Raw genomic sequence first — 16,877 nt, forward strand, 5'->3', positions numbered from 1 at the left:
GTGTCATTTGGTGTTCCGTAAAGTTAACGACTAGATAAGTCGGGTTAGAAACACGAAGTACGTAAGAAAGTTGGACGATTGGGTAAGTAGAGCGGAAAGGGTTCATTGCTCACGTTTTTAAATAGCTTAGAAAGTTTTTTTGTATGCAAAACTGTTTTATTGTCTAGTTAATAGGACGCTTTTCGACAATGACTGTGTTTACACGCAAAAGTCAGTTCGGCAACCGGTACATAACAGTTACGGACATACATTCTAAGTAACAGCTGATCCTGCTGTGTTGTGGCAGTTGCGAGATGCCTAATGCACACCATCTGAGCAAATATCGAAATACTTAACTACTGAAGATAGATTTCCATTTAGTTCAGCTGGCAGAGCAGTGACCAATAAGGCTTAATGCAGTGTCACAGATGGTCACAAAGGTTTGATTCTGGCTGACTTAATTGTTATACATGTTTGACAAGAGAGGAGAAAATGTATATAAGTTAAGTGTAATAGCGCGTCCCCACTCCAGAGACCAGCGTCGAGGGGTCGTCAGTTTCCAAATGTTGTGATCGTATAGTTTTGATTTACAATCCCCACGACACCGGTCAGCAGACGAATCCCGAGAGTAGAGACACGCACACACGCTGAGCTTATTACAGACAGCTCAATCCCAAGTTCATAAGGATGTGGCGGAGCAATTTAATTACATGTAAACAAACACATTGTATAAGGTTAAATGGAGATTTATTATACTAAGTAAAAGATAATATACAGGTAAACAATAACAAAGTAATAATAGAGAATAGAAGTATTTACAGAGAGTACCTAACGATAACACTAGCCCCCACAAGTTCCTGCCGAGAGCCTAGCTAATGACCAACACCCCTTCCTAATCCCACCCTCCTTCCAGCTAACTCCACAACAGCCCCACTCCCAAATCTACGTTTAACACCCTAAGTGTCCTAACGTATACGTGTGCTGTTATAAGCACTGTGGCAACTGTTTTCAGCGCCTGGTATCTCCCCCTGGGTGTTGGCCGGTTATCCGGCCATGCAAATCGTCCAATTTAGCTGTGCAGCCCCTTTTATGATCCCTTCCCTATGGTACTACATGCGACGTCGCACACACATTCTGATTGGTCCAACCCTATTGCATATGCGCAGTGAGCTCAGAAACTCTTCCGTCAACTCCTCAACATCCTGTAGTCTCTAGGGTAAATACCAGGTTAACCTAGACTGCCCAAGGATACAAATCATAGCGGCTATAATAATACTCAACCGGAAACGCACGTGAAATGTTTATATACAAAGCCCTACCCTACCGGTGTCATATCAAAAAGATGAAAGGGACCACAGCAACTATGGCACACAAACTAAAATAATCAACATCATATATTAGGCGAGTGACCTATATTCCCACATAAGTAACCAGACTGGACAAAGAACCTGGGACCTCTGAATACTAGTCAGATACTCTACTGATTGATATATTATACAATTATTGACCTATTATTGGGTGGGTAAAGTGAGTTATCAACCTGAGTAAGTGATATATAACCCTCAGCCCTCGGCCTCAGGTTCAAAGAGACTATATATATATACCACAATAAACAGGATGATATTTGCACATATTTTTTTTTCAAAAGTAGATTATCCATTACATGTATAGTTATTATGGTAAATATCCAAATGCTTCATGGTAATGTTTTAGACTGGTAGAACCGGAATATTTTATCGCTCCATCAACTGCTCGTCTGGCATTCTAGAGCGTTTTCCATGAAATGAAATTCATAGTTGATCACCGTTGATCGCAGTAAACTTATCATATGTTTTGCCGACTATAATGACATCACAATAGATTATCCTGACGTCATTGAATTAGTAAACTCCTGTTATGCTTTATTTGGGTACGACTCAACGTCATAAGTGATCATGACATTACAATGGAGTTTCCTTCGATCTATTGGCACAGGTTACTGGACTCACGAGAGGTATCTGGCCTGAGTCTAGTAATATACCTTGCATGCTTTTCACTGCCGATTTTGGGGTTGATATCACAGTTGATGAATACATCTGAGAAACGCAATCAGCCAATCAAATTACAGCAAAAACACCAGTCATATAATAAACCTGCTTGTCGATGATCGACTCTGAATTTCTGAAGTCTCCTTTCTCAAAGTTTTTGTCCTTGAAGACACATGAGACCCTAAAAAGTTTATATAACACTAGCTCCTTTCTCCTTTCTCAAAGTCTTTGTCCTTGAAGAAGCATGAGACACTTAGTTTAAACAACTATCATGCACTACACTACAACACATACAAATACTGGTGCGATACACTCCTTTCTTTCTTAAATTTAAAGCCTTCTCCTTTAGTTACAGTAGATGCTTAGCTTAATGCCTCAATTTTGAACAAGTTTGTGTAATGATGAATTCCTGATGTAATGACTGCTATATTAATTACTCTATACAAAAACTACAGAAGGCAATCGTATAATTTGACACAGAGTTTCTGCTGCAACAATGATTGAATAATTGTAATGCAGCTACCATACTGAAATATGTATATAGTATGTGATTTAGAAATTAGGTAATTGATTTGATAACATTGATTGAACTCAGTCTCAATAATAATCTTCAAATTAAATCTTTCATATTGTAATTTGACAAATTTTATTACAGGTACATTGTAATTTAGATGTGTTGACAGAAACCCTTACCACACTAGTACTGTTGGTCATAATATCCAAACTATCTCACATGGGCTGATTTTAATTGATGTTACAAGATATGAAGGATAGCTTTATAAGCTGACGTGTCTATAAATGATGGAATCTGCTGTTGGTTATCTTGGTGCTACTGATGTGTAATGATGTTTGCATGATGTATTGCCCAATTGGACTGAAATCAATACAAAGAATTAAGACGTTGAATGATGAAGCGCCGGAGCAGTCTGCGGTGCTGTGTAGCTGTAACGTTTGTGTGTGCAGTAACCCTCAGTTTGGTACAGATGTACAACTGGGTCATTCTGAATTCTTCTCCCACTTTCAACCACCAGTCAGGTGAGCTGTCTTCAACAATACAACATTTATAACTGTTTGTTTTATTGTCTCTTATAAGTTAACATCTCAGGTAAGTTATAGTCACTTGAAAATATTTAGTTTCTGCAAATTTTACATGTTAGAAAATGTTCATAATTAATTTACTCCTGTTTACATATAAAAAGTGGAAGGGCTTCATATTTAATACATAGTTTATGACTGAAATTGTTTCCAGGTAAAAACTTAATTATTTAAAATTAAATGACATCGTTTCCAGCTAAAAATTTAATTATCTCAAATTAAATTAAATTGTTTCCAGGTAAAAACCACTTGATAGCCAACAGAGGCCAACATTTTATGAAGACAACACAACCACACGCAGTGATGAGTCAGAAACCGGTACATTTTGATGGTTATAACTCGGAGTATGTTATCAAAGACAACAGCGATGCGTTCCTACGTGAAAAGTATGACATAAAGAAACTCCACAACCTAGGGGTGATCAAAACACCTGAGGACCAACACTTGCGTGATGAAGGTGACACAACTTAAACATAGAATAAAGAATGCTAAAATAATATGATCTGTTCAGGAATATCACATTTTGCAATTATATACATAACGCTTAGTTAAAAAATGTATGTGTCAATCTTTTATACCAGTGTCTGACGGACATGCATATAATTATTTCAGCTAAATACAGTCACACTCATCCTTGGTAATTAACCCAGGCCATATACTGTAAACGCATTCATTTTAAAGTGAACAGTCGGGCAAGGATGGCTAAAGTCGGTAAAAATGGTGTGAATGTATCCAGTATAATTTCTTATGCAATAGAAAAATAAAATCTCTCGCCAAAATATGTCTGCGTACGAAGAAATTAATTACAATTATAGGAATCCTAAAACGTCCTCCCGGCTGACTATGTCCGTGGTTACATTTACACGCAGCCTCGCTTTCAATGCTTTTAACTTTCCTTTACTTTAATGGTCAGAACTGGGAAACGTAAGCAGAACTTGGCCGTCGTATTAATATGTGAGAACTTTTGGAAGGCCAATGAACGCATTTAGACTGGTTTTCTTTGCCCGACTATTCACTTTAATGCAAATGCAAAAAATGGCAAATTATGATATATATTATGGCACAGATATAAATACTAGCACGTTGCAGTAGTTTATTACTGCAAATACCAATTTACAAAATATAATATAGTGTTGTACATGAACAACAAAGACAGAGCGAAAAGCACTAAAATATAACTGTACAGCTGAAATACTAAGTATGTTTACAATATACATGTACTGTACACTACAATGTATCATTGATATCAACGTTAGTGTATATATATCAACAGTGTATATTGCTCTGGTTACCTGCAAGGATGAGTCACATACGCTCTAAACAGTCAAGTATGATCTGGAAGTTACCATGATAAAACTTACTTACTTAACCCTGGTGAATACTAACCTGTGTATATTCCTTAGCATTACAGATCTGAGAACATTAGCATGATCTCTGGAGTGTCATAGACTATAGTAATCCATAGGTTCTTAGTTGAATCTCTTGCAGAAGCCTAATTAAAATAATGATTTATACAAAACCATTCACTCTGTTAATTAGTTACACTAAAATAAAGTGACTGTTGATGATGACATAATGAACAGAGAAAAATGCTTCAATCAACAAGGTTCAACTATACTGTGTTAATGTTAAAGGAAAGTTTTCCTTTCTGTTAGTGCAAATTATAATAGATAATGTAGAATATAAATGGTATCTCAAACAGTCTGAATATCTCAAGGACCAGTTGATGTAATGAGATAATGTAATTCATTATTAGTTATATAGTCAGTTACTGACCCCCTATAAAGGCATAGAGGGTCAGTAAGATTTACATTGGTGAGGACGTGGTTTCATTGGGGCTTTGTTTACTACTTATTTTGTAAAGAATCTGAAATCATGTTGATGAACGATACAAACAATCTCCGCTTTTAAAATCATTCAGAAGTTGCGTACGCCTACACTACATGTATATTTCTGTATTTCTTTCCGGAATCTGCAAACATACTGTATAAGGAACCTGTAGCATAAGAACTGAATAGACCCAAGTCATACCAGTAAATCAACAGTAATTTAGACATTCCTAGGCTAGTACACATCAGAGTGGCTATTTATTGAAACACATCAGAGTGGCTATTTATTGAAAGCATCACAAACAAAAGTGACATTCATTGAACATTTATATTAAAGCACAATCTGCTCGCTGCTCGCTGGTATAATCATTTAAAAGTTATTCTGATTCATTGATTGAAGAGTTAGGATTGATCTATAGTATGAACTTCTCCATTTGTTTATAATCACAGTCAAGAAAATGCTTGAATTGTTACATTTGACTTTCACCGTGTCATCAGCTTTTCAAACGAAGGGAAGCAACTTGTATTTAAAAATGAATTTCACTTAATTTGAAGTATTAAAACGACTATAAGTTAATTTTTACCAAAAAAAACAAAAACAAAAAATAATTAATAAATATTTTAACTGTAATGAAATGGTATATTTATTTGAAGAGAATGTGTTTCAATTTTGAAAAGCGACAGCCACCAGTATTGCGCCATAATAAAATTTACTGACCCCTTATAAAGTGTTAGGAGTCACCACGTGACGGCTTTCCACCAATCATTTGGGCACATTTCTGTCCAAGGTGCGACAATAGTTTCTATTCACATGTCTTGAGCTTACATTTGTATTATATTATACAGGTCACCGACAACATGCCTTCAACTTGTTGATAAGTGATAGGCTAGGATTCCACAGAGCTATCCCTGACAGTCGCAATAAAAGGTACAGTATACACTACCATCATAGAGCCTCATTGGTTTTAACAATCTCTTAAAGATATTCTGTCCATGTATATGTATCAAGCATCTGCTTTTTGAGTTTATGATAGAGTGAAAGGTGAAGTTCAATTTAATCATCAATAATTAACACTATGAGTTGGTTTGTTACTGCATGTTCCTAACACTGATTTTATTCATTGACTGATGGGGCCGAGCGGTCGAGTGTTTAAAGTGTCTCAACATATTACCACAAGCCCTCCACCTCTGGGTCACAAAATTCAATCCCATGTGGGACAGTTGCCAGTTACTCACCGCTGATGGGTGGTTTTTCCCCGGGATACTCCGGCTTTCCTCCACCAATAAACCTTGCACATCCTTACATGACCATGGCTGTGAATAGGACATTAAACTAATAACACACCCCCCCACCCCGCCCCCACCCTCATTGACTGATGACACTCGTGACCTTTGAACTGGAGAAATGAGATCTGTGAGGAGTCTGACATCCTGTTATATTACAGACCTTGTTTAAGATAGTGTCACATGGCTAGTGGCCATAATGGCCAAGTTGTTTAGATATCTTGACATTTTACCACAAGCCTTCCACCTCTGGGTCACAAGGTCATATACCATGGAAGCCAGTTGCCTGATACTGACTGCTGGCTGATGGTTTTTCTCTGAGTATTCAGGCTTTTCTCCACCGATAAACCTGGCACATTCTAAGTAGATGATCCTGGCTGTTGAATAGAATGTTAAACCAACGCAACCAAACCAAGTCACAGGTTTTATGATATCGTAATGTTCATGTTGCTATTTTATTATTCACAATATTGACCATACTTTAGTGAAATGAGTGTTAGTCAATTCATGTTAATCATTTAGTAATATTATTTGGAAAATCACTGTATAATCCTTACCAGTGCTAGTGATGTTACTTTATCTTCAGTTCACTTAATTTTTTCAGAAATTGTGGATTATTTATGACCTTCACCTCTCACTAGTACAGTAATATTGGTACCTCAAAAAATTATGTGTATCTATTTGTACCTACTGGTGCGCTAACCATACCTACCCAATGTAGACGTTACCTATCACTATATAGTGTAGTAATATTGGTACCACAAACACCACTATAGTGTGTATATATTTGTAACTCAAACGACATTATAATGTGTACAATATATATTTGTAATTCAGGTGTGCTAACCAGACCTACTCATCAGACCTTCCTCAGGCTTCAGTCATTGTATGTTACTTCAATGAGGCCTGGTCAACCCTGTTTCGGACAGTGGTCAGTGTGCTGGACCGGACACCTCCACGCTACATCAAGGAGATCATTATCGTGGATGACTCCAGTGAAATAAGTATGATCAAAATGTTAATGTTAGATCTATAATTTGTTTAAATACAAGTTCTTCTAGTAGTAAGATTGGATACAGATTATCGTACTCCAATAACTACTCTATTGGATTGTAATGTACACTGATGGGTCCCTAGACCAGGTTTGAAATGAATATAAAATGTAAAACAATGATACAAAACTTGATGATATACCCCCGCCGTATATGCAATACAAAGTTTATTTTGAATTCCAGCACAATGGCGAGAACCTATCCGTAGTTATGTTGAGGAAAACTTTCAGAAGGTGAAATATGTCAAAACTCCAGAGAGGGCAGGACTGATCAGGGCACGCATGTTTGGGGCCAGTCAGGCTTCTGGAGAGGTAGGAAACTAATTATACATGTGTGAAGCCAGTCAGGCGTTTAAAGAGGTAGGAAATTAATTATACATGTGTGGGGCCAGTCAGGCTTCTTGAGAGGTAGGAAAGTATTTAGTCATGTTTGGGGCCAATTAGGCTTCTGGAGAGGTAGGGCACTATATATACATGTGTGGGGCCAGTCAGGCTTCTTGAGAGGTAGGAAAGTATTTAGTCATGTTTGGGGCCAATTAGGCTTCTGGAGAGGTAGGGCACTATATATACATGTGTAGGGCCAGTCAGGCTTCTTGAGAGGTAGGAAAGTATTTAGTCATGTTTGGGGCCAATTAGGCTTCTGGAGAGGTAGGGCACTATATATACATGTGTGGCGCCAGTCAGGCTTCTGGAGAGGTAGGAAACTAGTTATACATGTTTAAGAGCCAGCTAAGCCTCTGGAGAGATAGGGGACTAATGATACATGTTATTTATACATATTTAGGGGCTAGCCAGGTAGATAACTACACACAAAAACGTGTAATTCTGTAATATTCTGTTAATATGGAAAAAGTGTGTTTGTAGTTCACACATTATGATGAGTGATGAATGTCTACTATGAGTGGTGAATGTCTATTATGAGGGATGAATTTTACTATTATAGGTACTGGTGTTCCTCGACAGCCACTGTGAGGTGAATGTGAACTGGTTAGAACCACTGTTGTCGAGGATAAAGGCGAGTAAATCTAACGTTGTAGTCCCAGTAATGGACATCATCAACCCGGATACTATGGAGTATGTCTCCTCCCCCTTCGTTAAGGGCGGCTTTAACTGGGGGCTTCACTACCGCTGGGACCAGCTACCCGACCGACTCAAACACGACAAGGATTACATCTCTAAACCTGTCGAGTAAGCCCATAAGACATACAGTGTCATTTAAAGACTATAATTATATACCAATATTATTTAATAGTCACATATGGTTTGAAAAGATACCAAGGAAAAAAGATGTCACATCATGTGGAAAAGCTACTGTGTAAAACATTAGATGTAGAAATGTAAATAATATGAACCTGTTGAACAGAAGATTTAGTTGGAAATGTAGGTGAGTTAATGCAGTTGTCTGCATCATTTTCCTCTTAAACAAGAACGATGAATGTTTTCTTGACTGGATTTAGGGAAGGAATCCGTAACATAATGGAAAATTTTATGTTGGTGATAATGAGTATACCAGGTGCTATATGTGTCAATTGTAAAAACTTTCTACCATCAGTATAAATAGACATCTTAAATGTCTGATTGTAGGACTCCGACTATGGCGGGTGGTCTGTTTGCCATAGACAGACAATACTTCAATGACATGGGCCAGTATGATGCCGGTATGGACGTATGGGGAGGAGAGAACTTGGAGATATCATTCAGGGTATGATCCTCTCTGCTTATCTTAGCCTCATTTTTCTCTTGTGCCAGCTTATGACACCATGATTACCTGTGATATCTTAATATTGCTTTTACTCATGTGTCTTACAATATAATCACATAGATAGATATATTTATGTTGACTGTGGCATTGTGGGTGACACCAGATATTGTGCCATGCTCACATGTGCGACATAATTTTCCTTGTATATATATTTACGTTGTCTGCAAGTTGTATACACTGTATATGTATTTTTGTTGTCTGTCAATTTGTTGTATATACCGTATTTTCCGGACAATAAACCGCACCTGTGTATAAGCCGCAGAGGCCTTTTTACGATTTTTCAGGTTTTGTACACATATAAGATGCACCGTTATATAAGCCGCACCCAACAGTTAGGCCCATATGCACCCACGTAACCATCTGTATATATGTGTATACAATCGATCTCTATTGAAGTACGGGTAATGCTTATCGATCATTTAGAATCACGAAAACTGTCTGTAAACTTGTTCTGTAAATATATAACAAATAAAACTCACTATGATATAAATATCTTTAGCAAAATGGACTTGGTCATTTTTTTGTTCGTTGTTTATTCTGCCATTACGTAAGCCTACTTGTGTGTAAACAAACATGGCGGCCGTACGATTTCACGCTTACTCTCTCTCATATTTTAGCGTTCCGGTTAAAATACTTTCTTCAGTATGTGTATGATTTGATTTTATCTCTATATTGATATATTTCGCGTATTTATTATATTGATGTGTAAAGGATTACTGTATTATCAAGGCTTGCATCATTAACCTAAAACTGACTTTGTTTAGAGTGTTCTCTGTCAACTTACCATCCCATGATGCAATTCACCGAAGCCTTATTTTTGTAAACTTCCGGATATTATTTTGTGGTGTTTGCCGCTACAGAGATCAATTAAATGATTTAATATGACTCTGTGATGTTTTACACTCGGTATAATGTTCAAAATTACATGTGGTCTGTCATTATGTGTATACACTGTATATATATTTACGTTGTCTGTCAGTATGTTGTATACACTGTATAATATTTTTGTAGTTTGTCAGTATGTGTATACACTGTATATATATTTTTGTTGTCTGTCAGTATGTTGTATACACTGTATAATATTTTTGTTGTCTGTCAGTATGTTGTATACACTGTATATATATTTTTGTTGTCTGTCAGTATGTTGTATACACTGTATATATATTTTTGTTGTCTGTCAGTATGTTGTATACACTGTATGTTGTGTACACTAGTATCTATAGTTAGTATGTTGTATACACTGTATATATATTTTTGTTGTCTGTCAGTATGTTGTATACACTGTATATATATTTTTGTTGTCTGTCAGTATGTTGTATACACTGTATGTTGTGTACACTAGTATCTATAGTTACGTTGTTTGTCAGTATGTTGTATACACTGTATATATAGTTACGTTGTCTGTCAGTATGTTGTATACACTGTATGTTGTGTACACTAGTATCTATAGTTACGTTGTCTGTCAGTATGTTGTATACATTGTATGTTGTGAACACTAGTATCTTAGTTACGTTGTCTGTCAGTATGTTGTATACACTGTATGTTGTGTACACTAGTATCTATAGTTACGTTGTCTGTCAGTATGTTGTATACACTGTATGTTGTGTACACTAGTATCTATAGTTATGTTGTCTGTCAGTATGTTGTATACACTGTATATATATTTTTGTTGTCTGTCAGTATGTTGTATACACTGTATATATAGTTACGTTGTCTGTCAGTATGTTGTATACACTGTATGTTGTGTACACTAGTATCTATAGTTACGTTGTCTGTCAGTATGTTGTATACACTGTATGTTGTGTACACTAGTATCTATAGTTACGTTGTCTGTCAGTATGTTGTATACACTGTATGTTGTGTACACTAGTATCTATAGTTACGTTGTCTGTCAGTATGTTGTATACACTGTATGTTGTGTACACTAGTATCTATAGTTACGTTGTCTGTCAGTATGTTGTATACACTGTATGTTGTGTACACTAGTATCTATAGTTACGTTGTCTGTCAGTATGTTGTTGTATACACTGTATGTTGTGTACACTAGTATCTATAGTTACGTTGTTGTCAGTATGTTTGTATGTCACTAGTATTATAGTTACGTTGTCTGTCAGTATGTTGTATACACTGTATGTTGTGTACACTAGTATCTATAGTTACGTTGTCTGTCAGTATGTTGTATACACTGTATGTTGTGTACACTAGTATCTATAGTTATGTTGTCTGTCAGTATGTTGTATACACTGTATGTTGTGTACACTAGTATCTATAGTTATGTTGTCTGTCAGTATGTTGTATACACTGTATGTTGTGTACACTAGTATCTATAGTTACGTTGTCTGTCAGTATGTTGTATACACTGTATGTTGTGTACACTAGTATCTATAGTTACGTTGTCTGTCAGTATGTTGTATACACTGTATATATATTTTTGTTGTTTGTCAGTATGTTGTATACACTGTATGTTGTGTACACTAGTATCTATAGTTACGTTGTCTGTCAGTATGGTATGTACACTGTATGTTACTAGTATCTATAGTTACGTTGTCTGTCAGTATGTTGTATACACTGTATGTTGTGTACACTAGTATCTATAGTTACGTTGTCTGTCAGTATGTTGTATACACTGTATGTTGTGTACACTAGTATCTATAGTTACGTTGTCTGTCAGTATGTTGTATACACTGTATGTTGTGTACACTAGTATCTATAGTTGTTGTCTGTCAGTATGTTGTATACACTGTATGTTGTGTACACTAGTATCTATAGTTACGTTGTCTGTCAGTATGTTGTATACACTGTATGTTGTGTACACTAGTATCTATAGTTACGTTGTCTGTCAGTATGTTGTATACACTGTATGTTGTGTACACTAGTATCTATAGTTATGTTGTCTGTCAGTACACTGTATGTTGTGTACACTGTATGTTGTGTACACTAGTATCTATAGTTACGTTGTCTGTCAGTATGTTGTATACACTGTATGTTGTGTACACTAGTATCTATAGTTACGTTGTCTGTCAGTATGTTGTATACACTGTATGTTGTGTACACTAGTATCTATAGTTACGTTGTCTGTCAGTATGTTGTATACACTGTATGTTGTGTACACTAGTATCTATAGTTATGTTGTCTGTCAGTATGTTGTATACACTGTATGTTGTGTACACTAGTATCTATAGTTACGTTGTCTGTCAGTATGTTGTATACACTGTATGTTGTGTACACTAGTATCTATAGTTACGTTGTCTGTCAGTATGTTGTATACACTGTATGTTGTGTACACTAGTATCTATAGTTACGTTGTCTGTCAGTATGTTGTATACACTGTATGTTGTGTACACTGTATGTTGTGTACACTAGTATCTATAGTTACGTTGTCTGTCAGTATGTTGTATACACTGTATGTTGTGTACACTAGTATCTATAGTTACGTTGTCTGTCAGTATGTTGTATACACTGTATGTTGTGTACACTAGTATCTATAGTTACGTTGTCTGTCAGTATGTTGTATACACTGTATGTTGTGTACACTAGTATCTATAGTTACGTTGTCTGTCAGTATGTTGTATACACTGTATGTTGTGTACACTAGTATCTATAGTTATGTTGTCTGTCAGTATGTTGTATACACTGTATGTTGTGTACAAGTATGTTGTATACACTGTATGTTGTGTACACTAGTATCTATAGTTACGTTGTTTGTCAGTATGTTGTATACACTGTATGTTGTGTACACTAGTATCTATAGTTATGTTGTCTGTCAGTATGTTGTATACACTGTATGTTGTGAACACTAGTATCTATAGTTATGTTGTCTGTCAGTATGTTGTATACACTGTATGTTGTGTACACTAGTATCTATAGTTATGTTGTCTGTCAGTATGTTGTATACACTGTATGTTGTGTACACTAGTATCTATAGTTACGTTGTCTGTCAGTATGTTGTATACACTGTATGTTGTGTACACTAGTATCTATAGTTACGTTGTCTGTCAGTATGTTGTATACACTGTATGTTGTGTACACTAGTATCTATAGTTACGTTGTCTGTCAGTATGTTGTATACACTGTATGTTGTGTACACTAGTATCTATAGTTACGTTGACTATTACATACACAGATATGGCAGTGTGGTGGTAGACTTGAGATCGTGCCGTGCTCCCGTGTAGGACACATCTTCCGTAAGCGGCGTCCCTATGGATCCCCTAAAGGTCAGGATACAACTATGAAGAATTCTCTGCGACTGGCCCATGTGTGGATGGATGAATATAAGGTAAGTTTCCTCTACAGTCCTGATACTGACGGTATCAATTTTCAATATTACATTAACTAGTAACATGGCTTAGATGTATAGAACTACAGTATCCTAATAAAACATCTATACAACCCTGTGTAGGTACGACTTCCATAAGTCACCTAATGGATTAAAGAGAAGTAAGAAGGAATTTAACCATGGATATAAATGATTTATTTTCAAGTTGTCTTCAGATCAGATAAACAAATGCATGCAATAGCCATTATGAAGCTTGAACTAATTACTCTTTCTTAATACAACTGCTTTGTATCTTACATATATATCAACAGCATGAATTTTAGAAATAATACTTTAACCTGCTTAATTGGACATATTCACAGTTTTACAAAAATAGTTCTTCAACATGACATTGATATTCTGCTGAAAACTGAAATTCATCATCATTGTTTGGTGTGTTTACTATCTTCCATGTTATATTCCAGGAGCATTTCTTTAAGCAACACCCTGCAGCTAGACACATGCCTTACGGAGACATATCTGACCGAGTGGCGCTCCGCAAACGACTTGGGTGTAAATCATTTAAATGGTACCTTGACAATATCTACCCTGAACAGGTATGTACGTGTCATGTTTCAAATATTTGTTTTATATCCAAAACTGTGACGTAGATAATATTAGTTTTGATGAGAAAGATGCCCCAGTGAATTTTAATGATGGTTTTGTAGGTGTTACCCTCTGAGGAAAAAGATGCTCCAGCTGCCGTAGGAAAAGTAAAACGTCGGGAGAAGGCAGCCTCAGTCCTCCGTGGTCAGCTATATCACCTGCACTCTGGCCTTTGTGTCCAGTCCGAGTCAGATGTGTTCACAAAGAAAGCCATGTTAATACTGTCACCGTGTAAGGAATCTGGCAAGGAATACAAATATCAGGTAACTCTAGCTTTATGGTCAATCTACTTAAAATTTAGAGTTGTTATTCTACTCAACTATGATGGTCTTCAGTACACTCCAAAACAAGATCTAACAACACCCCATTTGGAGTCACCTCAGTATGACCCCTATAGTTAGCCAATCAGTGTGTCGCTTACGAAGTCATCAATGTGGTTGATTCTCTCAGCAATATTATATATATAAAAGGCTATTAGCACATCCAGAGATGTTCAGATTCTAGACCACGAGTTATGCAGAGGTGACCCTGAACTGGATTTTGAGAGATCTTGTATTGGAGCATATGTAGAGCATCATAGTTTTCTTCTCTGAGACATTTGTATATTTATATCATTTATATCTTACAGAACTGGTATAAAACACAGGATGATGAACTTTTACTGAGTGATATACTGTGTCTTGATGTACAGAATGCTCTACAAGGTCGTTCATTTGCCAGGCTCATGAAATGTCATGGAAACAGAGGATCCCAATCATGGACCATCAAAAAGGTTTGTATGTGGACTCTTTGTAAAAGATTTGTATCATAAGAAGACATTTTTGTACTTCTGTCATGAAGGGAGCTGGTGGAGTGGGGTGAAGGCTAATAGATGGTTGGGGAGAGGAAAGCATATAACTTAGTCTTTTGTTACCTATTTCCATCCTGTCCTGTTTCATCTCATCCTATCACATGCTGTTCCACTCTTCTTTGATAGATGGAGGTAGGGCTATTTATGAATTTGAATTTTTACGATATGTCTATAAGGTTGGTTATATCATCAAACCATTTCTCAATATCCAGCCGGGAAAATTTTCACGATTATAGCAATCACGAAATGAAAATATCTCAAAAATGACAGGCTCTATAGTATTATGATTATAAATCAGTGATTAAAGGCCAGAGCAAAGATTTTCTGTGTATTATATAACAGTGGAGAGTCATTTCGCTGTTTTGCTGTCTGGCGCAGTGCATTGTCAACTACTGCATGGTACTTAGGATGACGACTGAAAACATAAGCTTTATGAATATTACATTTTATTTATTTGAAATAAATTGTTCAGATGATGATTATACGTATAATATTAACGGGAAGTTAATAACTTTTGTGACTCTATAAAATTATCGATCTCATTTTACATTCCAACTTTAAAAATAAAAGCTGTTTTGGAAAGGTAGCGGGCCTTTAAATGTATTATTATGACATGAAGTAGTCAGTGATATTGTCTTTAATGACGTGTTTTAATGTATTTTTATAACATTTCAGAATTTATATGTAATATGATTTCTTTGTACTGTTATAACTTTACAGCATGGATCAGTGATGTTGTTTTACAACCCTGCCTCTGGTAAATGTCTGAGAGCCTCACCGGACCAGGAAGGCTCGCCACTGGACCTCAGTATATGTGATGACTCACCCAGTCTTAGCTTCCAGTTCAAAAAACCAGTCAAAAGGACTAATCTATAGATCATGTGTTGTGGGAGTGAGTATGCTTTGCTGAAATTATAAAGTTATCTCATTAGAATGATGTGGAGCATTTTGACAATGTTGTCAATAGTATTGAAAGTGTGTACTAGTCTTTTTAGCTCATCTGGCCCGAAGGGCTGGTGAGCTTATGTCATGGCGCGGCTTCCGGCATCCTTCCGTCCGTCAAAATTTCCTTTAAATCGCTACTAGTCCTAGAGTTCTGCATGGATTCTAACCAAATTTGGCCAGAAACATCCGTGGGGGAAGGGGAACAGAGGTTGTATAAATTTTGGCTCTGACCCCCCGGAGGCAGGAGAGGCGGTGCCCAATAGGGAAAATAGAGGTAAATCCTATAAATCGCTACTTGTCATAGAGTTCTGCATGAATTGAAATCAAATTTGACAAGAGGTAAATATTCAATTTTCCTTCAGGAAAGAACAATGAACCTGTATTCAGAACATTACTTGACATTACAAACCAGGTGAGTGATACAGGCCATCTGGGCCTCTTGTTTCATAAGATTTATTTCACCATTTGACTTTAAGAAGTGCCTACAAAACAAATTTATCTAACATCATTACTGGTGCAAATGACCTTGAGGAGTAGTTTATTTAACCTTGAGGTGCAGTTAATCTAGCCAAACAGTTTTGTATCTACATATATACAACTAAATACTGATGAATTTAATGAAAGAATGCTCTGCTATTCTGCCACATTTATCGTACATAATGTCAAATGATGTCCACAATGTTTAAAATGCATGCGTGTCTTTATTATGTTTTACTCAAAGCTGCCAACTACAGCAAAAATACAGTGTTAAATTATGTGTAAGACAATGATTGCACAAATTGTGCTGAATGGATGTCAAGATAGTGCTACATAAGTGATGTAATTAAAGTGCTATATATATTAGAACCATGACCAATTACAGTTTTGTTAATGACCTTGACCAAACATTTATTATTTTCTGTTTAAGTTTGTTTGTTTATTGTGTTGGCTGTACTTTATTTGTTATATATACGATTTATTTTTATGAGATTTGTTGGCATTTTCTGTTTCATATTGCTCTAAATCAAAAGTAATGACAAAATTTTCTGTTTCATATTGCTCTAAATCAAAAGTAATGACAAAAATGCATACCTTTTCTTGACAATATACAATGTAATACCTGAAAGACGGTAACTTATGTAGGTTATGCAAGTT

General features: G+C 36.2%; 1 protein-coding gene across 2 annotated transcripts; it reads left to right on the forward strand.

The window, feature by feature from the left end:
* The first annotated feature begins 5 nt into the window (after positions 1-5).
* On the forward strand, positions 6-16,618 carry LOC138314885 (polypeptide N-acetylgalactosaminyltransferase 11-like). Of its 2 annotated transcripts, none has more exons than XM_069255491.1 (13): positions 6-82; positions 2,662-3,041; positions 3,340-3,558; positions 5,777-5,858; positions 7,052-7,218; positions 7,450-7,577; positions 8,209-8,453; positions 8,850-8,967; positions 13,151-13,303; positions 13,768-13,899; positions 14,011-14,211; positions 14,577-14,720; positions 15,519-16,618. In XM_069255491.1, exons 2-13 carry the CDS (start codon positions 2,912-2,914, stop codon positions 15,672-15,674), a joined length of 1,875 nt encoding a protein of 624 aa, XP_069111592.1. In that variant the 5' UTR covers positions 6-82; positions 2,662-2,911; the 3' UTR covers positions 15,675-16,618. The 2 variants fall into 2 exon arrangements, with proteins under 2 accessions (XP_069111592.1, XP_069111593.1); XM_069255492.1 differs by lacking the exon at positions 6-82 and adding an exon at positions 93-419.
* Positions 16,619-16,877: the final 259 nt, after the last annotated feature.

This window comes from Argopecten irradians, chromosome 2 (genome assembly GCF_041381155.1).
Source record: "Argopecten irradians isolate NY chromosome 2, Ai_NY, whole genome shotgun sequence".
In the NCBI taxonomy this organism is placed as follows: Eukaryota; Metazoa; Mollusca; class Bivalvia; order Pectinida; family Pectinidae; genus Argopecten; species Argopecten irradians.